The following is a 23,297-nucleotide window of genomic DNA, read 5'->3' as shown; positions in this document are numbered from 1 at the left end:
AAATGTGTCCCACTGATGAGGAGCGTCAACCCTGGTGCTGCTCCTGATGGAGGCTGTTGTGTGTCTATTTGCTTTGCTCTGATTTGTCACCCAGTTTACTTATCTTCGGGTTCCCCCAATAGGCAGATTAATCCTCCCGGCCCCATTCTGTAGCCAGGGCAACTGGGCACAAGACATATTCACTCCCATTCTGATTTCTTTTTTAAGATTTTATTTATTTATTTTAAAGAAGGAAAGCGCACACGAGTAGGAGAGGTAGAGGAGGAGGGAGAGATAGAATCTCAAGTAGACTCCACACTGAGCCTGGAGCTGGATGCAGGGCTCGAACCCAGGACCCTGAGATCATGACCTGAACTGAAACCAAGAGTCAGCCGCTCAACCAACTGTGCCACCCAGGGTCTCCCCACCATCCTGACTTCTTCCCAGTTTGGGAGCCTGAAGCGTCATGGGTGAAATCCTGGGGGCTGCGGAGGGCACCCATTCAGGCCTGGGCAGAACAAAGGAGAAGCATCTGATTTGATCCAGAAACATCTATCCAACTTAGAGACAGAGGGTAAGACAAGATGGTCCTCAGGAGCACCCCGTAACTCTCTTTGAGGGGTCCATGCCACTGACTGGTGCTCTCCATGGTAAAGTTTAAAAAAAAAAATAAAAGGCTGGTTGGGGGTGACAGGCCTGTTTGCACTGGAGCCACTTAGTGCAGCCAAGCTGAGCTGCACTGTTCAAATAGACTCCGCAGCCTCCAGACACCTGTGCCGAGGAGGACGAGGAGGGCGAGGCAGGCAGGAGGCTGGGCACGGGTCCCCGGGGGCTTCCCACCTCTCCTCCCGTAGGCAGCCCCAGGGTCCTGGCAAGTCCTGGCCACACCATGCCCCAAGCCAGGCTCTGCAGCTGCCGGGGCGGCCGGGTGCTGCCCCTGCTGCTGGCCTACGTCTGCTACCTGCTGCTCGGCGCCACTGTCTTCCAGCTGCTGGAGAAGCAGGCGGAGGCTCAGTCCAGAGACCAATTTCAGTTCGAGAAGCTGCGCTTCCTGGAGAACTACACCTGCCTGGACCAGCGGGCCCTGGAGCAGTTTGTGCAGGTGAAGGGGAGCTGCTGGTGTGGGATGGTGGGCGGAATGGGGGTTCCTGCGGCAGGTCCAGAGCTACGCCCCGGGGCCTGATGCCCTGTTTGGAAGCAGCGTGGGGGGGACTGGTGCTGGATTCTGGCCCCAGGTCTAGAACTAGATTGCTGCGTGACATTGAGCAGATCGCTGACACTCACTGGTCCCAAATCTCCCCCATCTAGAAGGCGAGGAGAATAACCCCATATGTGCTGCAGACATTTGCAGCCAATCAAAAGCCCTTTTTAAGCTGCTGCTTGCTGCATAAACGTGGACTGTGTGTCAGTGCTATCAACACTTTGCAAATTTCCTTCTCCCAGGCTCTGCCCTCCCCCTCCCGCACCCCCAGGGCTGCTAATCCTCTGTCGTCTCCCGGTGCCTGGTGAGCAGTGGCCCGGGCGACAGCTTGGCCAGCAAGGTGTGCGTAGGGGGCTCTCTCTGGTGGCAGAGCAGGCCCCCAACGCCCTCTGTCTTAGAAGCAGGGCAAAACCAGGGTGTTGTGAACGCCTTTGAGATCAGGGGAGGCTGTGAATGACAACACCAACCACAAAGGAACAAGCCCAGTGCAGAGTCACCGCAAAGATAACTGGCACTTAGTGAGCATTTACGATGTGCCTAAAACAGTGGAGAACGGGGTCACCGTGATGGGGTCGGAGCAGTCACGATCCATCCTCTGGAGCCACCTTTTAGGTGTATTTCCTCATAATAACCTATTACTATCACCGGCTCCTGCTGGCAGATGGAAACTGAGGCACAGAGGAGTGGAGTGTTGGCAAGACTGCCCAGTCAGTGATAGAGACAGAACTCACCCCCAGGCCAGTTGCTCTTCGCCATGCAAATTAGCAGAAGCGCTGGGTTGGGGGTGGGCAGGACACAACCGAGAGTGGCAGCTCTCAAAGTGTGGACCGGCTGCAACACATCACCTGGGGGTCCCTTAGAAACGCCAACGATCGCACCCCACCCCGGACACTCCAGACCAGGAGTCTGGGGACAGGGCCAGCAGCCTATCGTTAAAAAGCCCTCCAGTCCATGCCCATACCCTCAAGATGGAGAAGAGCTGGCCTAGAAGATGAGGGGTGGGCTGGGTGGTCAGAGAGAATTTTCCGCAGATGTGAGAGACCTGTCCAGGCCCTTTCTCCCGGGAACTGAGGCTTCCTTGCTCTCCGCCAGTAGAGGGCTGGGGCCATAGCACCCCTATGGGGCTGAGAAGGGCTCTGGAGCCTCCCAAGACCTCCGGAATAAGGCATTTGCCCTGGAGGCCCTGACACCTCCTCCTCCCTCAGCCTAGCGTCAGAGGTGAAACCCCAGAGCCAGAGGGTGTGGGAAGGATTGGTAGCAGGGATCTAACTAGCTCTGTAAACGATGACGATGGCAGCCTCAGCCACTGATTAACAACACCCAACCCTGGCCTCCCCAGCCTCCTTTTGGGGGAGCCTCAGTGGCCAGGGGATGGCTGGCCAATAGGAAGAATGCTGGGATAGGATTCCAGAACATACGAGACTAGTACAAGAGGAAGAAGCTACTAACAGCACCAGAAGCAGTATTAGAGACTCCTCCATAAGAAAAAGGCCTTGCCTGGTTTCACGGGACTCATGTCTGACTTTCTCTATCACATGTGGATGCTTAGAGAAAACTAGAAGGTCACGTTGGGGGCCCCACACTCAGTACCCTCACCGAATCAAGGCCCCTTCCTCAGCAGGATGGAGAGCTTCAGGTTGACCGTGGCCCTAGGGCAAGTGCTAGTCCCAAGGGTGAGGGTCTTGAGAGAGCGAGCATGTTCCGGAATGTTCCATCCTGGCCTCTCTAGGGGTGTGGGAAAGGGAGCTAGACCAAAGTCCACATGTCTGAAGGGACCAGTTCTGCCAAAGTGAAGAAAAGCAGACAGCCTGTGTCATGACTCCTAGACAGGCCCAGCCTACCAGGGCCACCCCACCCTGGCAGGGAGCACACTTACCCAGGCAGCGAGGAATCAGTTCCCATAGGAACTAGGAACTGGAGTGGCCCCCTCCCCCACGGCCTCCTCCTGATTTGGGAGCTCTATCAAGTGGCAAGGCTGTGTGCTGCCTGGGACAATGCAAGGCGACAGGGGAGGGCCCTGGGGGAGCAGACTGGAGAGGGATCCCTAACCATCTCCAAGAGGGCTGGGCCCAGGGACAGAGGGGCTTAGGCTTGGGCCCACAAGGGTTCAGGTTGTGTAAACACATACTCAACACACCCGCACACATGCAACACAGAGTACCCATGCACATCGCATACATACAACATACCACACATCAACACTGGCTACACCTCTGACCTTTGGTCTGGCCTCTGATGGAATTTCTCTTATAGGCCTGGACTGGGCCTCACCAGGGGATAGCAAAGAGCAAAGCAAAGCAGCCAGCTCACCAGGCAGTTCAGAGAACACAGGGTTCCCTATCTCTACCATCCACCCTGTGGGAGGGCAGCCCCATGGCTTCCCTGCGGCCCCCAAACTCCACATTCCCCAGGAAGCCCTTCTGGGAGCATCCAACCTGAAATCTTCCCGTTGTCCTCACAACACACCTACACCTCCCACTGCTGGCCATAGGCAGCGTCTCCCACCTGGCTCACCCTTTCAACACCCTCTTCCTCCTTAGGCCCCTTTCCCCTCCCCCAGCCCACATTTACAGCCCACACCTCAGCCAGCCTTGGCCTATGGAACAAGCAGTGGATCTGGAACCCAACGACCTTGGGCAAATCGTTTTGCTACTCCGATAGCCTTATCTACTAAACGGAAATGAGAGCATCTAAGAATAGAGTTAAATGAGATCAGAGGAAAGCACCCAGCAGAGAGCTTGGTCACCAGCAGGGGCCATCAGCTACCTCTTCCTCCCGCACCCCCCACCCCACCCTCACACAGGTCATCATGGAAGCCTGGGTGAAGGGTGTGAACCCCAAAGGCAACTCCACCAACCCCAGCAACTGGGACTTCGGCAGCAGTTTCTTCTTTGCAGGCACGGTTGTCACCACCATAGGTAAAGGGTCGGGGTGGGGAAGGGCCTCCCCAAAGCCCCTGTCTTGGTTTTGGGCTCCCCAGAGCAGACACTGAGACCAGGATGTGGTTTTATCTAGGAGATGATTCCAGGAAGTGCAAGTTGAGAAGCAGGAACGAGTCAAAAGTGGGAACATAGGACAGGAAAAGAAAAGAGGCAGCGAGGTTCACACTGATGAGCAGAGTCCTAGTTCGGGCCACTGGCCTCGCTCCCCCTGGGACCCTCTGAGAGGCCAAGCAGAGCCCCAGCCTTAGCACGGTGCCTTGAGGAGCGAGGAAGCGGGGCTACTTAGCTACGGACTCCGGCCCTTGCTGGCTGAGAGCTGATCCTGGATGAGCCAACTCTCCAGTACTTGAAACTCGCCCACAGACCAAGCCAAACTCCCAGGGAGAGAGAGATGCAGGGACTTGGGATGGAGAGCCACACCTGTGTGTACAGGAACAGCCCCCCAAGCTGCAGGTGGTATCCCAGGTGTCCCGAGGGCACAGATCACCAACAGCATCTGCTACACCCCCTCACCTAGAAAACCCATGCCACCTCTCCCAAGGAAGCCCCCAGACCCCCCAATACTCATGGTTTCCCCATCCATTCAATTCAGTTCAATTCTACACATCTTCCTTGAGCTTGGGTGAAAACTGAAGCGGAGGGAGTTGGATCAGACCCAGGCAGGCTCAGACCTCCAGGAGCCTCTGATCCAATGAAGAGGAATAAGATAAGCACACAAAAAACAATAGTACAAGGCAACATAGACAATTAAACAGGAATGACATTAAGCACTATGGGGAATCACTTCTAGTAGAGAGGAGGAGGGTGGCAGTCAGGAGGGCTTCCTAGAGGCAGTGTCATTGGAGATGGGCCCTCCAAGACAAGCAGGAGTCTTACAAATAGAGATCATTCTAGCGGGGGGAGGGGTGGGAAAGAAGGTTCTTGGAAACAGAGGAGCTTCCCCTCTACCCCCCAGAGGTAATAGAAGACCACCCTCTGCTACAGTCTGTGGGGGAGGCAGTTCTGAACTCTCGCTTCTCCACATTTGCACCCTCCTCCTTGCCCTGTAGGATATGGCAACCTGGCACCCAGCACGGAGGCAGGGCCAGGTCTTCTGTGTCTTCTACGCCTTGGTGGGCATCCCACTCAACGCGATCTTCCTCAACCACTTGGGTGCAGGGCTGCACGCCCACCTGGCTACCCTCGAGAGGTGGGAGGAGCAGCCCAGGCGCTCCCAGGTAGGGCCCCTTCCTCCTTACAGTCCTGCTGGGATGAGCTCTGTTGAGGGGTGAAAATAGAAGTTGACACTGAGCCACAGTTCGGCGGGCAGGGTCTGAGGGGTAGATACTTGTGGAGGAAAGGGTTACGCGGAAGCAGAAGCTGAATTGTGATCAGGCTGGAACAAAGACTTGGACAGGCCCCTCATTCTGCAGCACGTGTGTGGCCATCAGAGGGGTCCCACAAGGGGGCTGAACTGGCCAGGGCCATATGCTGGCCTCAATCACACACCGGGTGGCCTCCCTGGGAAGGGTGTGCCCTTGGGCCAGGCACTTCTCTGTAGCCAAGGTATGCCTCAAAGATGCTCAGAGCTGGAGGCCACTGGCTGACGGCTGGTCCACAAGGTCTTCTTTGAAGGGGGATCTGGGTGGTGCATCTCTGTGGTCATCCTAGAACTCCAGCCCCGTTGAAAATAAACTCCAAGCCACCCAGCACTCCCCCAGGGCCCACCCCCTTGGCCAGCCCCTTGCAAAGCCAGGCTCAGTAAGGGAGGGCAGAGGTGCAGAGGAATCTGGGATAGTTCAGATGGCCGTCCTCCATCCCAGATCTGAGTCCCCAGGAGGCCTGACCAGATGTGACCCTCAGGCCCAAAGGAGTCTCCAAATTCCAACCTGACCCACTCATGAAATCCCTCTGACCAAATATTTCCCTGGCCTGAGCAAAAGCGCACACACAGAATACAACCACCAGCCCAAAGGTCTCCAGGCCAAAAAAGGGAACGTGGCCATGGCCCAGCTCCACTCCCAGATTTGTCTCCCCCCTCCTCCATCCTGGGGCGTTCCAAGTAGACTCAGACACAGACTCTCTTGTTCCCAGCTGCTGCAGATCCTAGGCCTGGCTCTGTTCCTGACCCTGGGGACACTGGTCATTCTCATCTGCCCACCCATGGTCTTCAGCCACGTGGAGGGCTGGAGCTTCGGGGAAGGCTTCTACTTCGCCTTCATCACTCTCAGCACCATCGGTTTCGGGGACTATGTTGTCGGTGAGAACAAGGCGGTCACGTATCTCCGGGCAGGGGCCGCAGGGATTGGGGGGGATGGGGAGATGTCAGCAGGAGGTAAGTAGTGAGAATCAGATGATAGTCCCTGGTTCTTTGAGGGCAACAAATGGTTTGTGAGGCCTCTGGGGATTATCACAATATCCTTAGACATCGGTGGCCCCGGGACCCATGACCCTCTCCCCCAGGGACCTCCACTGCAGATCCTTGGTATGGAGAGGCCGGCAGGGACCCCTGTGGCATTTATCATGTCTCCTTCCCTTGCCAGGCACGGACCCCAGCAAGCATTACATCTCCGTGTACCGGAGCCTGGCCGCCATCTGGATCCTCCTGGGCCTGGCATGGCTGGCGCTGATCCTCCCACTAGGCCCCCTGCTTCTACACAGGTGCTCCCAGCTCTGGCTTCTCAGCAGGGGACTCAGCCTCAAGGACGGAGGAGCCCCCGAGATGGATGGGCTCCCCAGACCTCAGAAGATCCCCATCTCTGCATGAGGTCTCCAGTGGCCCCAGGAGCTCCTCCTGCTTCCCCCACCCCACCCCTGTATGCCTTCTGGACTTCCTGTTCCATGTCTTTCCCCACTCCCTTCCCAGCCAGGGCTGGCCTCAGGAGCTCTCCAGAGAGCAAAGGAGGTGGGATGTCCAAGCAAGTTACTGCAAGGGGATGGAGGACAGGATGAATGACAGATGTGTGTGGAGTGAGACGTGTGTTGCTGTCCCAAAGGCCCTCGCCCAAGTGTGAATCCAGACATGGATCACTCTGGCCAAATCTCCGTGGTGCCCTCCCTGTGCCCCCCCACCCAGGAGACTTCATACAGGTCTGCAAACAAAGGGTGACTTTATTTTCAGCTCATTTGATACAAGCACAAAGTGATGGCTCAGGCCCCCACCCCACTGTGTGGAGAGAGCCAGGCTCTGGGAGACCCAACAGTGAAAGCTCCTGCTCTCCGTGCACGTTTCGTCCACCAGAAGGACTAGACAAGCAGAGAGGTCCCAACCCGGTACCAAGATGCTATGATGGGGTAGAGGGGTCTGACAAGAGCCCATGGGGGTGACTAGCAGGGAAGGTCAAGGAGAGAGGCTGGGCAAGGACTTTGGAGCATCTACGTGCAAACAGGATTATCCGCCCTCAGGAAGCCGACAGCTGCTTCTCAAAGCAGTTCCCCTTGCCCAGAGGTCTAGAGCTCTCCGTCAACAAGGCGGAGCTCCTGGGTGTCCCACCTACTTTCCTGAGTGTGGCCTCCCCTGATTCCTCAGGACACCCCTTGACCTCATCACCCCCTCTGAGCACCTGTCTTAAGAGCCTTTCCAAACACACCCTGGGAAGACAGGGAGCCAGCAGATCCCAAGAGATCCCCAGGAAACGAGCTCCATGGAGGCCAGGCCTCCTTTGGGAATGTGCTCTGCAGCCCTGGCCTTTCTCCTACGGGACTGTGACATCTCTGGCCAGAAGGAGAGGAGAGATTGAGACCAGTCCACCCAAAGCCCAACCTCATCGAGGACTCCAGACCTCTGCCCCTACCTCTGCCATCAAGGCAGGCCCACAAATGGCTGGGAAGGCCCTGGACAGGACTGAGGCAAGGCCGCAAAGCAGAGGAGGCTGAGATGGGACGCACAGGGAAGGATCTACAGCAGCAAGAGACCTGACCTCTTGTAGACAAGATCTACACCCCGGGACTTGCTGATATGGAGAAGAAGCCTGGGAAACTGAAGATCCCCCAGGGGACTCCTTCATGCCCTGGACCCTTCCTCCAGGAAGGGAGGTGGGGAGCCTCTTCAGAAGCAGGGAATGGACAAGCCCACTGGTCAAGGATCCTCTTGCCTCCCAGATTCAGAGGCAAGTGGTGATCAGCTGGGCTCCCTCAACTTTGTACACAGGGGGAAGGGGGGTGTTTCAAGAGCTCCAGGGAGGACCTGACAGGTGGCAAGTCCTTGGTGATAGTCCCAAGGTCCAGGAACTTAGGCTGGGGCCCTGAGACAATAAAGTTGGCTTTTACTTTCTCTTCCTGCGGCGTGCAGTCTCCAGGAGTCCCTCCCACTGCTTGCTGCAGTAGGACAGCTGAGGCCCCCTGGGTCTCAGGCCTGGGTCACCCCGCAGCCCGGCCTTTCTCCCCGAGCTGGGCCTGGGGGGTGCGCCCTCCACACACACTCGAGGCGGAGCCAGATGCCCACAGCTCCGGCCTCGTTTTGTCCCTGGGATTGGATCCCGCTGCGGGGTGGGGCCGGGCTGTCCCGTTCCCGGGCAAGCCTCCTGTGCTGAGAAGACGGGGCGCAGGCAGGCGGTGGCCGGTGGCCGGTGGCCGGTGGCCGGTGGCCGCGAGGGGAGCAGCCGAGCCCGCGCGCCCGCCCTGTGCGCCGCCGGGTCCATGGTTCCAGGCGCCGGGCTCCCCGCCTCCCCGGCGCTGTGCGGACCGCGAGCCCGAGCGGCGGCGGCGCGGGACCCCAGGGCCCCGGAGTGCGCGGTGCCGGGCACGCTGCTGCTGCTGCTCGCCTACCTGGCCTACCTGGCCCTGGGCGCCGGCGTGTTCTGGGTGCTGGAGAGCCCCGCGGCGCGCGACTCCAGCGCGAGGTTCCAGCGCGACAAGTGGGCTCTGCTGCGGAACTTCACGTGCCTGGACGGCCCGGCGCTGGACTCGCTGATCCGGGTCAGGGGCGAGCGCGGCGGGGGGCGCGGGGGGGGCTCTGGGGCAGTGAGGGCGCCGGGGGGGGGGGGGGATTGCTGGGGGGCCACGGGGGGCGTGGGGCAAGGGGAGGGGGGAGGGTTGGGGGGCTCGCGGGGCGGGGGGGGGCTAGCAGATGGATGGAGGTCCCCCCCCCCCCGCCCCCGGCTCGCGCAGGCCACCCCCGACTGGGGCCCGCCCGAACCGGGCATGCTTTAACATCCCGGGACCCCCCTCGTTCCCCGGGCCCCACAGCCCAACCCCTGGCCCCAAATCCCCAGCCCGCAGTCCCGGTGCCGAGTCTGAGTCCTTGGAGTCTGAGTCCCAGAGCGGCCCACCCGAAGGCAATCCCCAGAAGGCAGCAGGCAAATGTTTCTGGGGGGAAGTGAGCAGGCACTGGAGCAGCGGTAGAGTCCTGAGCCCTTGGACCTGCCGCCGGGGCAGGGGAAGGACTGTCCCTGCTAAGGACCTGGGGTAGCGCCTCCACCCACCCACCCCCACCTCTGCACTTTCACAAATACACAGGACTGCCTGGTCCTGGAGGCTGGGCAGCAGCCCCTTGGCAGAGGTGGCCAACCTCCCTTCCCGCAGCCTCCACCCGGGCAAGATGACAATGAGGACAATGACAGCAATGAGTGCTTCTGTGGAGCAGTCACTGTGTGTCAAGCATTGTTCTGGGGAGATTAACTTGTATTAACTCATTTTGTCCTCACCTGCCTCACAGGTAGGTACCGTTTCATCATCCCATTTTCTGAGATAAAGAAACTGAGGCTCAAAGAGGTTAAATACAACGACCTGGCTGCATAGGCAGGGAGCTGGGCCTGTTAACCACCAAGATGGGGCTCAGAAGGGATCTGAGGGAAGAAGGGTGTTCCCCAAAGTTCCAGCAGGGCTTTCATCTCCAGAGGCTTCTCTTCCAACCTCTCGTGCTCCACTCACACGTCACACCTCCCTGAACCACGCTGTGGCTTCCAGCATGCCCAAGATAAGGGTCTGGTGTCTCCAGCCCAGACCTCCCCCTGAGTACATGCAACTTCCTTGGGATCCCTGGGTGGCGCAGCAGTTTAGCGCCTGCCTTTGGCCCAGGGCGAGATCCTGGAGACCCAGGATCGAATCCCACGTCGGGCTCCCGGTGCATGGAGCCTGCTTCTCCCTCTGCCTGTATCTCTGCCTCTCTCTCTCTCTCTCTGTATCATAAATAAATTAAAAAAAAAAAAAGACTTAGATTCCCCCAAGGTCAGGAGCAAGCAGCCCTCCTCCTCCCAACCCCGACCCTCCACCTATTCCCTGCATCCACACACTCTCACAGTGCTCTTAGAGGCTTCCCTCACTACCCCCACCAAATAGGACCAGAGGCCTAGGCTTCTGAGCATTTCTTCTCTGTTCCTCCTGGACCACTTGGGGCCAGGATACAGGCCCTCTCCCTCACTCACCCCTGCAAGAGTCTCTCCACTTCTGGTCTGCTAACACCTTGCTGCCAGCTGCCAGGGAAAACACAAACCTGATCTTGCCTCCTCTTTGCTGGGTGACCTTCAGAGAGGCCTGCTGCTCCATCCCTGGCATGGCAGAGCCAAGCATGGCGTGGCTCCGGGCTGCCTTTCAGTCTCCCTGTACTAGATCCCAGGCCCCGTCCTGCCCCACAGGCTCTGCCCACCGGGGCCCATCTCCCTAAATGGCCTTCCAGTAGAAACAGTCCTTTTTGCCTATCAAAGAAGGCTCAACTAAACCATCACCCCCACCATGAAGCCTTCTGCCTCTATATCCATCAGAATGAACACCCTTCCTCTCTGTGTTCCCGGGCTCCTATTATTATATCTGTAACAGTGATGGTGATGGCAGCCGCTAACATTTACCATGTCCCAGGCACTGTTCTAAGTCTACACCAAATACCTCATTTCACCCACCCAACCGCTCTAGGAAGTAGGTGCTGTTAGTATTCTCATTTTGCAGATAAGGAAACTGAGGCACAGATAAGTTGGGTATCTTGTTCCAGGATCATACTGCCTTAATGCCCAAAGCTGCACTGACCGCACCCTATTAGCGCAGTTTGTCTCTGTCCTACTGAGGACAGAGGTCCTGTCCTTTACATCTCCAGGACCCCTGGAACACCACACGTCCTGCCCGGCAGTGCTTGTTGCAAGGATAGGAGTAAGCAGGGGAGGGGGGAAGGCATGGTGTTCTTCCAGCTGGTGGGACATCCTGAGCTGACCTGAGCCCTAGGGTAAGGAAGGGGAGGAGCTGTCCCCCGTGGTCCCTGCCCCCCATGGTCCCTGCCCCCTGGAGAAGTCCTGGATGGAGGGGAAGAGCCTCCTTGCCCTGGAAGGGCTGAGATCAAAGAGTGGTTGTGAGGATTGTCCATGACGTGTGTGTGTGTTTGCACGCACACGTGTGCACGATATTCATGCACACATGTGTATGTGTCTGGGTGCAGGGGCCCAGTTGCCCCCCAGAGCCTGGTGGTCACTGCAACCTCTCCCCCAGGGCATCATCCAAGCCTACCAAAGTGGGGACATTGTCCTTGGCAACACCACCAGCATGGGGCGCTGGGAGTTCGTGGGCTCCTTCTTCTTTTCCGTGTCTACCGTCACCACCATTGGTAAGAGCAGGGTGGGACCAGAGTGGGTGGCACTGAGGAGCCTGGCCTCCCCCCTAAAGGATGGGGGACAGGGGACCAATGCCTTTCAGAGGGGAGGGGTCACCAGGGCCCTGTGACCCAGAGTGTCATCAGGCCCCGCAGAGGGGGCACCACCTGTGGGCAGGATCGCAGGCTCCCCTGGGATCTGCAGAATCACTTTCTGCATTTTACCAGAGCCCCTAGGGGGTTTCTGTGCAAGTTTGAGAAGCGCTGCTCTGGAGGGTTCTGCGTCACGCGACCTTGCAGGAAGCAGAGGGTCTGCCCGGTGCAGCAGTAAGGACGCTTCTCGGCTTTATAAGTGTCCCGCGCCAAGCCCAGCCCACGCGGAGCCCGGGGTGGAGGCCCATGGGGGGCGAGGAAAACCTGGGAAGGAAGGAGGAGCAGAAATTCACAAAGAGCCTTTCCACCCCCTGTTCTCAGCGTTGGGGAAAGGTGGCCACCCCTGGAGGCCTCTCCCAGCTCCCTAAGGCACCCCTGCACCCCCTCACCACCTTCCCCAAGCCTCCTTCCTCCCTCACACAGGGACCCCTGGAGCCAGGTCTCTCTCCCGGGTCCCTAGCCCTGCCTCAGGAGAGCAAAGGTAGAACTTGCCCTGGGCAGGTGCCTGGGGGCTGCTGGAAAGGGAAGGAGAAGAGCAGCCTAGATCCCTCCAGCTCTGAAACCCGGGAACTAACTCAAGTGCAGAGCCCCGTCGCCGGCCCTCTGAGTCGCCCCGCCCCTGCACGACACCAGACTTACCAGCAGGTGGCAGGCTGACACCACTGCTGGCCAGGGCCACCTCCATCAGCTCGCGCTGGGATCCTCTTCAGTAGCAATCTGGTGTCTGTCTGCCTCTGCCCTCCCAAGAGTGGAGCCAGACGAGGGCCCCTCTCCATCTAGAGGAGTCTCCATCCAGCTTTAAATCAGCAAATGCTTCTTGGAAGCGGGTGTCAGGGCTACGCGGGAGCTTGGGCAGTCCTCCACCTTGAGGCCAGCGTGCTTGGGAGCCCCCTCAGAGCTCCACGGACCCTGTGACCCAGGAAGGACCAGCCAGAATGGTATTTATTCCTCTTTACACCCCCTGGGCCTAGTACATTCAACGGGCACCCAACAAACAGTGACACGTTCATTAATTCCCAAAATACCCATTCCACCAGCGCTTATTGAGTCCCAGGGCAGGAGGTGATGTTGATGCACAGTCACTGCAGGGGTGTAGGGAGAAATATTTCTTTAGTCTCTAAACCCAACGCCTCCGACATCCTTTGCCCGAGGCCTGTGACTTTGGCCCAGCAAATTTCCAGTTTGGCAGCCCATCCTTTCCTTTTATTTTGGTCCGAGCCAGCCCTCTCTGAGGGAAGGAGGGCAGAGCAAGGGGGAACCTGCCCCACACTGCACACATGGTCTGCTTCTACTAGGCAACTGTGGGGGGCACGTTTACAATTGAAATTTCATTTCGTCCATATGGCCTCACCTCCAAGGATAGGACTTATTATTCTCATGTTACAGAGGGGGAAACTGAGGCACTCAGGTGTTGCACAATTTCCCCAAGGTTGCAAGACTAGTAAGGAGTGGAATTAGAATTTGAAATCCAGAGTGGGGACAATATTTCTCTTTCCAGTCCTGCCTACCTTCAGAAGGTTTATTCTACCTTAGAGTGGGAATTCCAAACAACAGGAAGAAAGAGAGGACCCCACTTATTTTGGGGTGAACAGTAGGGAAGCTCATAACCCTGGCATTCTGACATCACGCACGCACATGTGCGCACACGTGCACACGAAGAGGATGCAGAGAGGAGGAGGGTGGAGACGGGAGATGGGGTACCTATGGAACATTCCAAGAGAGAAGGAAGGAGTAATCTGAGAGGCCCAGCAGAGGACTGCCTCCTTGGTGTCCCTGTTGCCTGGGTCCAGCACCCTGTAAGGGCTGTACTTTCCAAGCCTTGAAATGAAATAGGGTCTGACAGGCCCTCAAACACTTCTAGACCAGCCAGACCGGCCTGAGCCCCCAAATTGTCCCTCACCTATGAAGCTCATCCCTGGCTGCTCATTTGTTCAGTTATCTAGTCATGCATTCATTCAACAAAGAGACTTAGTAGCTGGGGGAGCCCCACCGTTCTGGGGGAACAATGGTGAGCAAAACTGGCAGGTCCCTGCCCTTGGGAGGCTGATGCTCTACTGAAGGAGGACACCCAACAAACAAACAGATACATAGGCAATATTCAGGGGGTGGGACGTGCTTAGAGGAAAATAATGCAGGTAAGGGGGTCTGATAGTGATGGGGGCTATTGTATATAGAGTGTCCATTGAAGGCCTTGCTGATATGGTAACACTGAAACAAAGACATGAACAAAATAAGGGAGAAAGTCATGTAAATATGCAGGGAGGCAAGTGCAAAGGCCCCGAGGTAGAAAGGAGGACCAGGTGACTGGAAAGAGTTGGAAATGAGGGCTGACTTTGGAGGAGGTTCAGAGCAGCCTAACCACACAAGGCCTTCCTTCCTGGTCAGGCCCTCTCAGGATATCCTAGGGCTGGACTAGCAAAGTGAAAGAGTAGATGGTGGGCGGCCAACTGGAGCCATGGTCACCAAGCATTGAACTGAAGGCTTCACTGATGTCCACTGACTGTGCTGACCTATGGCTGGCTGAGAATAATGGGGAGGAGAAAACTCACTTAATGGAGGTCTGAGAAAGGCAGAAGCTTCACGGGGTTCCTCCCAGCTTTGGAGGTGGAATGTTGGCACCATTCCACAGGTTAGAAAAGACACCCAGGGACAAAGGATAGGACTTGGGAGGACCCACAGCTAGAGGAGGAGGGGTTGGCGAGGAGTCAGACAGGGAGGCTTACTGAGACACTTATGCCTGGATGCCAAAAGACGGTTTCCTTTTTCAGATGAAAGAACCTAGAAAGGCCAAAAGGTGGAGGATGCATGGGGCTCTAGAGGAGGCTGCTGATGTCCTCACACCAGAAGCTGGTCTAGGAGGAGTTGGGTCATTCATCCATTCATTCATGAAGCCAATGTTCCTTTAGCATCTTCTGTATACCTGATGCTTGAGGGTGCTCATCCCCATCTATGACACACCCCATTGCCTCCTTTTGTCCCACAGCACACTGTGAGGTACATGTCCACATCCCCATCTTACAGGCAAGGACACAGAAGCTCAGAAGGGCCAAGCCACTTGCCCAAGGTCCCACAGCCTTCAAGGGGCAGAGCTGGGATTCAAACCCAGGAAGCACCTCTGATTCCAAAGCCCATGCTCTAGTGCATGCTTTGGCCACTCTTGAGACTATGCCCTCTGAGACCCCTCAGTAAGGTGAGGGTGAGTGCAAACCACCAGTACAAGTGAGCATGGGGTATGTGGGAGTGCTGAGCCAGTCTGGGGGGATGCGGCAGAGTATAAGGCATCTGTTCATCCATGCACACGTTTGTTCCTGTGTTTTCCATTCATTCATTCATTCATTCATTCACTCCTTTGTTCTTAAACTCATTCAACACACATCTTCACTGATGAAGGTGAGCACCTATGGTGAGCATATAGGTGAGCATATTCTCACCTATGGTGAGAATATAAAGCTGATTATGACTCAGCCTGTGCTCTTGAGGGGCTCATGACCCTTGAGGATGGCAGACTTGGAAACAAATCATTCTTATACAGTGGGTTACCCTCAAAGCTGACAGATGCTGGAGGAGCTGCTGCCCTGGGCCACCAAGTGTAGGCAGTGAGGAGGGAAGCACGCTCTTGGTAGAGGGAGAGTCATGCTCAAAGCCACAGAGGTGGGAGGGGGTCTGGGGGTTCAGCAGGGCAGGAGTGTGGCCAGAACTGGGAAAGTAGGGGCCCAGATGAGCTCGGAGATGGGCTGGATAAGACTTTGGGCTTTCCTCAGCAGACTCAAGGAATAATGACGGCTCATAACCTGAGAAACAATACAATGAGGCTTGCATTTTACAGAAGACAAGACACAGGTGGTGACCCAGAAATAGGGGGACAGAAGTAAAGAGAAAAGATGGAGGAAAGAATGCCGAGGCTAATGGAATCCTTTAAGGAAGGCCTCATCCTCCCCTTAGCCTCCCCATCCCTCATCTTCATGACAGAGAAGATAGCCAACCTCCACCTCCCCTAGGGCACTTGATTGTCCATCTACCACCCTTCACCCCCAAGGGGTTTGAGAGGGAGCCCAGATGTGCTAGTTAGGGCCCTCTGGAAATCAGGTATCAAGACAGAAGCAGATGTGCAAGAGATGTATCGGGGGAGGGGAGGGAGGTTTTTGAAGGACAAAGGAGCTGGAGAGATGGTGAGAGCCCCAGACTGCCAAGCAGGTATGATACGTGAGAAAGCAGAGAGGGACGGAAGGGCCTGAGTAGGCCAAGACTGTAGGGTGGCTCTGAGCAAGGCTCAGCTAGGCCAGGCGGTGGGAACCCCAAACAACAATGCCCGCTAGGAGTGCCGCATTGTCCAGGGATGCCTGGCTTGGGGGCCAAGCCCAGCAACAGGAGCCTGCAGGTAGCAATGCGATGGCTGGAATGGTGCAGTCCATCCAGGAGGGGTAGTTCCTGGAGGCTCCACACCCTTCCATGCCCCTGTCCATGTCCTTCTGTCTGTCCACAGAGGGGGAAATGAAGGGAGAGAAGGGAGTCTCACACATTTCATAGGTTTGAGCTCACACACACTGCTGAGCCTCCTGGAGCTTCACTTTTCCAGTCTGTAAAACACGAGGCATCACCCCCATTTGGAAGGCTGGTTATGAGGTGGGCCTGAGGGAGGAAAGGAATAGTAGCCTCCCGCACAGTACTGGCATGGGAATGAAAGGCCTCGGTGAATACCAGCTGCCGAGTCTGGAGGGGGGTGGGGTGAGGTCCCCTAATCTGCCTCCATCTTGCCTCAGGCTATGGCAACCTGAGCCCCCGGACCATGGCCGCCCGCCTCTTCTGCATCTTCTTTGCTCTTGTGGGGATCCCGCTCAACCTCGTGGTGCTCAACCGACTTGGGCATCTCATGCAGCAGGGGATGCACCGCTGTGCCCGCAGGCTGGGGGGCACCTGGCAGGTGAAAGAGCCATTGGAGTAAGGGGTGGGGTGGGTTACTTCTAGGATGAGGGAGGTAGTGGGAATAGGGGGCCCTGAAGAGGGGGTTACTTCTGGGAATCAAGGTTACTGGTGGGGATGTGGTGGGATTGGAGGCCACTGCCTGGAATGGGGATCTTTAGCAATAAAGGGGTATCAGTCGGGGAGACACCATGGCACTTGGCGGACAGGAAGGGTACGAGCCAGCCAAGGTCTTGCCCAGGAACCTGGAGAACACAGACTAGGTGAAGGGGCCCCAAGGGCAGCCCCTTCTTACTGGGGTGGGGGGGGTCATCCTGCCTCCAGCTCAGCAGCCCCCAGGCTGTCTGTTCCCCAGCACTAGGTAGAAGCCAACGTGGGCTGGGTTGTTATGTATACCCACAGGACCCGGCCAAAGCTCGGTGGCTGGTGGGCTCCAGCACCCTCCTCTCAGGCCTCCTGTTTTTCCTGCTGCTGCCCCCGCTGCTCTTCTGCCACATGGAGGGCTGGAGCTACGTGGAGAGTTTCTACTTCGCCTTCATCACCCTCAGCACCGTGGGCTTTGGCGACTATGTGATTGGTGAGAGAACCTTGCAGGTGGTGGGAGGGCTGGCCTGGACACTCAGCTGCCCGGCCTCCACTTGCCTGCTCCATCAGCTGGCACCTGCTATGTGCCAAGCCCTGTGGGGGCTTGGAGGCCCAAAGTCCAGAGGACACAGTCCTTGGCAAGTTCAGCCTGCTTTGTTGTGTGAGAGGGCTAAGGTCCAGCTAAAAAGTAACAACTGGAGTTTGACCCCAGTTCTTGGAGCTGGCTGTTAAGTCACACTCCTGGCCTTCTTGACAAGCAGTGAGAATGTCCAAGGCTCAACTATTGTTATGAGTGCTCCCCCAAATTAGGGGTGCCTCTGACCTCCCTCCTTGATCCTTCCTTGTCCCAGGGTCTCCCCTCCCTACTTCACCCTGCCCCAAGAAATGCCAAGCTTCCCACTGTCCCTGGGCCGAGGACCATGTGTTCCACACCACAGACCACAGGGACTAGGCAGGAAAGTCTGGGAGACTCAGGAAATCTCAGGCTCCCCTAGGTCCCCATTGGAAAACAATTGGCAGACAAACTCTGAGTGCCAGTGAGGAAGGGCTGTGTGGTCCAGAAGGCCCAGGGTGAGGTTTAATCAGCAGTCACTACCCAGTGTGGGCAAGACAAGGGGCTCAGAAGCCACTGGCCTTGCATAGTAAAGCCAAGGCAGGTGGCCAGCAGGTGGCAGTGGAGGGACATTCTGTGGGACCAAGACTGCAGGGCTGACTGGTGATGGCTTTCTCACCTGTATGCAGGGTCCCCTTCCCTGAACCTCTCTTTCCTTAGGAAGAAGGGCCCTGTGTCAGGGGCCTCTACTGTCCTTTCCTGACATTCTCCATCCTGAGAGGGAGCCTGTGGCTCTGGAAGGAAATTTTTGAGAAAGTTTCCTCCAACTGGGTATGCTCCCGCTCCGACCCTCAAAGTGGAGAGATGTGTCTGAGGAGAGCTGAGACCAGTGGCTCTAAGGGCCACATCTGCCCCCCTCACAGCTCAGAGAATGACTTCTTGGATCTTTCCTCTCCTCTGTGTTCCGACTGCCATCTCCTCGAATCCAGGCCGGGCTGTCGTATATGGCTGGTTACACAAGTCGGGCCCTGGACAACCCTTGAGAGGTTGCCTTTCACACAGAGCACAGTGGAATGGTACCGTGGATTTGAGCAGCCTGTATCTTTGTCCCCACCTTGGCTCTTAGGATCTTTAAAATTTACAGGTGCTATCTTTCACCTGCCCAGCTCCTCTGAAAACCTTCAGTGCTTTCCCATAGTCAGGATAGAGTCCAAAATCCATGTGAGAGACCCCTGTGTGGCTAAACCCTGCCTCCCTCTCTACTCTGCACTCTCTTCTGCCCTGCACCCGAGCCACCAGGGACTCCACCGTAACAGCTTCAGCCCAGGCCTGTGTGATATGACAGGTCCTGGTGCAGTCTGCCAAAACAACCAGAGCTCAGAGCAGGAAACTCAGGATTTGCCCCAGTGGTGGTCCTAAACCCAGGAGGCCTGCTTATCTGAGGGTGTCCATTGCAAGGAGAGGTGGAAGAAAGGGGGAATAGGATTCTTAGCTGCAGTTTCTTCATGCCCACTGATCACCGGGTCCCCCAAAGTTTAGTCCTGGGTGGAGATAGCTGAGAGCAGTCCCTCCCCACCCCCCACCCCCCGGCATCTTGCCTTCTAGAAGCCTCTATGGGATTGAAGGAGAATCTCTGTGAGGACATCCTGAGGTACCACAGTCCCTTGAGGCAGGATGAGCAGGAGGAGGGACAGCTCTCTCTAGACCTCTAGACATGGATACAGTGAAAATGGGAGGAAATGCCTCTACCAGCACCAAGGGAAGGCCAATGCCATCCACACAGCCCCACTGCTGGAGCAAGGACCAGTGATCAGGGTCCCTGCTTCCTGTAAGCCCTGCTGCGGGGAGTGGCAGTAAGATAGATAGATAGGGCAAAGACTTCCCAGAGCCTCCTTCCACACCAGACATCCTGACTGAGGAGATCTGGTTCAAATACACAAGAGGAGGGCACCTGGGTGGCCCAGCAGTTGGGCATCTGCCTTCGGCCCAGGGCGTGATCCTGGAGGCCCTGGATCGAGTCCCACATTGGGCTCCCTGCATGGGGCTGGCTTCTCCCTCTGCCTGTGTCTCTGCCTCTCTCTCTGTGTCTTTCATGAATAAATAAATAAAATCTTTTAGAAAACGAAAAACAAATCCACAAGAGGAGCCCTTTAAGCCCTCTGGGCAGACCACTCCCCTCAAGGGGCACTGGGCCAAGCCATCCCCTTCACCACATCTCCAGAGATTTGCCACTTGCTCTGGTTAGGGCCTTGTGGCAAGTGACCACACTTGAGTGCCTCATGTGCAAGGAGAAACAGGCCCAGAGAGGTTGGCTCATGGAGCAGGCAAGCCAAAAGCAGGGAGAGGACGGACTCCCAAGCCAGGACACGTATGTTGCAGGATCTTCCACAGTTGGAGGAGACAAGCCCCACTCCCGCATCTTCATGTGTCTCTCAGCCTTCTCTGCCCTCCGAGGACGAGGTCAAGCTCTCTCCTTGGATGGAAATGCTGAGATCCACCCCCTGAACTCGGGGTGCCCATTGCCCCAGCGTCAGAAATCACAGAGGTGTTGTCTCCACGGCCACTCCTCTTTCCCCGAAGGCCAAGGCCGTGGCCAGAGCGGCACCCTGGTCCCGGCCACCGGCTCCTCCCCGGCCTCATCCCGCCACGTCCCTCAATTGCATTTGCAACTCAGTGGAGCGCCTTGCCAGCTGCCAGATCTCCCGCCACTTATGATTTCGGCTAAAAAAAAATGAAATAAAAGGGGAGAAGAACACCTCCGCCCCTCGATTGCCAGGAGCAAGCCGAACTGGTGGGTGGCAGGGCCAGAGAGCTGGCTCACCGCTGATCTCATTTGGGACCGCCAGCGGAATCTCGGCCCCGTAACCCAATCAGCCTAATCCAATCTTGGCTCCTGCCAGGCGGCGAGGTGGGGTCTGGGTCAGCAGCCTCATTCCCGAGCTGGGACCCAGGAGAGGGGCCCAGGCTTGAATGACAGGGAAGAGAGGTTGTCTTGGGGTCAGAGGCACAGGGTGAGAGGGTGGATAGAAAGGTGGTGGGACAGGACACAAAGACAGGGAAAGACTTTGAGGGAATATAAAGTCAGATCTTGCCCTTTGAACAAACCCAATCTGATGAGGGAGGCAAGATTAAACCCCTAGGAAAGAAGGAAGAACTAAGTTATGGAGCAAGCTAAGCCTCCCAGTGACCTCCATCTGTCCCCTCCCTCCGCCAATACTTGTCCAGTCCTGACTAGGTGAGGGACCAGTGGTAACTAAGACAGTCACCAGGCTGCAGGTCTTGGGCACCTGCTACGAGCCAGGCCCCCTTCTGAGAAACTTAGATACTTGAACACAGTCCTGGAAGGTGGACCTCTTGTTGTCTCTATAGATGGGGAAGCTGAGGCCCAGAAAGAATAAGTAACTCACCCAGCAGAAGCCCACGGGCTGTGAGAGAGTGTAACAGAGGGTCTCAGTCTCATCTCTGGGAGTGAACACTAGCTGGGATCTATCTGCAGGACAAGGGGCAGTTAACTAGGCCAAGGGGAATTGGAAATGAAGAGCATTCTGAGCCCAAAGGATAGCAAATACAAAGGCCCTGGGGCTGGACCGTTGATAGCTGAAAAAATAAACAGGAGAAAGCCCGCGTGAGGAGCACAGCACTCAGCAGGAAGAGGTGTGCTAATTGAGGCTGGAGTTGTAGATAAGGCCCTTGGGATAAAACTTTATGACTCCAGCCCAAAAGCCAAGCAAGGACTTGGAAAGAAATTATTTTCCCCAATTCATAGGTGAGGGACATTCAGACAGATGCAAGTCACGCAGCTAGGAAGAATGGAGGCAGGATACAAACTCCGGTGTTTCCATCTGTTCTTCCTAAAGCTGCTGGCAAGTTGCCTCTGTTTAGATATGAGGAAACCAAACACGGAGACAAGCAAACAACAGAGAGGGCGTTCGAATCTCTTGGAAGGCTTATTAAAACACAGATTTCTGGGCCCACTCCCAGGGTTTGTATTCGGTAGGTCTGGAGTGGGGTCCGACCGTTTGCATTTCTAGCAAATGCTCAGGCGATGCTGCTTCTGGTCCAGGGACCCCACTTTGAGAACCACTGGGATAGAGCACAGAGTCTTTCAGAAAGACAAATAGGAAACTGAGCTTCCAAACCCATGGTGTCAAGCCAGGGAGGCTTCCTAGAGTCCTACAGAGGTGGCCACAGGGCCAGCCATCTCAGACCAATTTGAATGTCCCATATGCTGCTCCTGTGTATCAAGTCATGTGTCACTGTTTCTGTTTGGGAAAGTGGCCTTGACTTTCCCAGGCCTCCATCCTCTGACCTTGCCTCTCCCCCAGGGATGGACCCCTCCCGGAGGTACCCGCTGTGGTACAAGAATACAGTGTCCCTATGGATCCTCTTTGGGATGGCGTGGCTGGCCTTGATCATCAAACTCATCCTCTCCCTGCTGGAGACACCAGGGAGATCGTATTCCTATCACCACAGCTCCAAAGAGAACTTCAAGGCCCAAAGCTGGAGGCAGAGCCCGGATGGGGAAGCAGAACCCCGTTCGCCACAGCCAGGATGCTCTCCGGAGGAGCCTATGGGAATCATCCAGCACCCAGAACCCTCTACTCAGGTCTCATGCTGTGGAGAGGGCAACTAGTTATATACTACAGTATGTGTTCCATCTTCCTCAGCAACAAGACCCCTCGTTTTAAGCTTGGCACATGATCATCCAGACTAAAGACTACATTTTTTAAAATCTCCCCTTGAGGCTATTTGCAGCTATATGCTTAAATTCTGAATACACAGAGAAGTATCCTGTGCGACTTAAGAACATGATTTTTCGTAGCAGTGGGGTAGGGGGGCACGTGCTCCTCTTCGCTACTCCTTTTTCTCGCTGGCTGCAATGCTGATATAGTGGCTGGAGCATTGGCAGCAGTGCTGCACCCTGAGGAAGAGGCCGTGTTCAAGATTGGTGACACAGTAAGATAGGAAGAGCCCGGGTTCCTGATGGTTGCATAACAATCCTGGACTTGAACACCTCTAGACTTCACTTGTGGGAGAGAGAAATAAATGTCGACCCTATCTACTACAATATAGTTTGGGCTTTTCTGTCGCTCACAACCGCAGCTAATTCTAATCGACATACACACCCAGAGACAAAGGCAGCATCTGAGGCTGGAACATATGCAGAGAGAGAATCCACTCCCTTCCCAGGTGAGTTTGCCCAGGACTGGGGGAAGGTACAGACTGTCCTCCTCCACCTCCAGAGACCTTCTAGGTAAACTCACTAAAGATTTGCTGTTCGCTGTCAGGACTAATACAGCCAGCAAGCAGCCGGTCCAGTTTGGCTACCGAACCCTTGCTCCGTGGCTCCCTCACATCAGACCAAAGCCGGGGGCTGGCGAGAGAGCTCCTCTGCCTCACCCTGCACCATTGCATTTGAAGACTCTAATCACAGTTTGCTAGGCCAGGTAGGGTTTGCAGAGGTCACTTCCACTTGCAGAGTGTCTCACCCCGAATGTTTCTGTCTCTCACTTAGAGCTGCTACTAAGGTACATACTCCCCATCACACTGAGGTCCCCAGGCCCAGCCAGGAGCCCCTGGAAGTACCAGCCACATCTGAGGGTCACCAGGGGCATCTGGATTCTTTTTTTTTTTTTAAGATTTTATTTATTTATTCATGAGAGACAGAGAGAGAGACACACACATAGAGAGAGAGAGAGAGAGGCAGAGACACAGGCAGAGGGAGAAGCAGGCTCCACGCAGGGGGCCCAATGTGGGACTCAATCCCGGGACTCCAGGATCACGCCCTGGGCCAAAGGCAGGTGCTAAACTGCCGAGCCACCAGGGATTCCTCCAGGGCAGCTAGATTCTTGGTCTTGGTGGATACCTATGACTTGGCTCCCCACCACTATCCTATAGGTTGGGCAGCACAGGGACCTAGGGGGTTCCGTGTGGCCTCTCTCTGTGGACAAGCACCTCAAACTCAGAGCTCTC

General features: G+C 56.2%; 2 protein-coding genes across 2 annotated transcripts; both read left to right on the top strand.

Annotated features, from left to right (window-relative positions):
- The first annotated feature begins 769 nt into the window (after window positions 1-769).
- On the top strand, window positions 770-7,676 carry KCNK16 (potassium two pore domain channel subfamily K member 16). The gene is given in 6 exon segments (XM_025418659.3): window positions 770-1,081; window positions 3,984-4,098; window positions 5,172-5,203; window positions 5,205-5,339; window positions 6,196-6,361; window positions 6,645-7,676. Coding segments are annotated over 6 exon segments (885 nt in total). The 5' UTR covers window positions 770-868; the 3' UTR covers window positions 6,869-7,676.
- A 1,048-nt stretch (window positions 7,677-8,724) lies between these two features.
- KCNK17 (potassium two pore domain channel subfamily K member 17) lies at window positions 8,725-22,392 on the top strand. The gene is made up of 5 exons (XM_025418658.3): window positions 8,725-9,018; window positions 11,515-11,629; window positions 16,528-16,688; window positions 17,090-17,264; window positions 21,650-22,392. Exons 1-5 carry the CDS (start codon window positions 8,740-8,742, stop codon window positions 21,955-21,957), a joined length of 1,038 nt encoding a protein of 345 aa, XP_025274443.1. The 5' UTR covers window positions 8,725-8,739; the 3' UTR covers window positions 21,958-22,392.
- Window positions 22,393-23,297: the final 905 nt, after the last annotated feature.

Source organism: Canis lupus, chromosome 12 (genome assembly GCF_003254725.2).
Source record: "Canis lupus dingo isolate Sandy chromosome 12, ASM325472v2, whole genome shotgun sequence".
Classification (NCBI taxonomy): domain Eukaryota; kingdom Metazoa; phylum Chordata; class Mammalia; order Carnivora; family Canidae; genus Canis; species Canis lupus.
The sequence above is the reverse complement of the archived record's forward strand: the minus strand, read 5'-3'. Positions and strand labels throughout refer to the sequence as shown.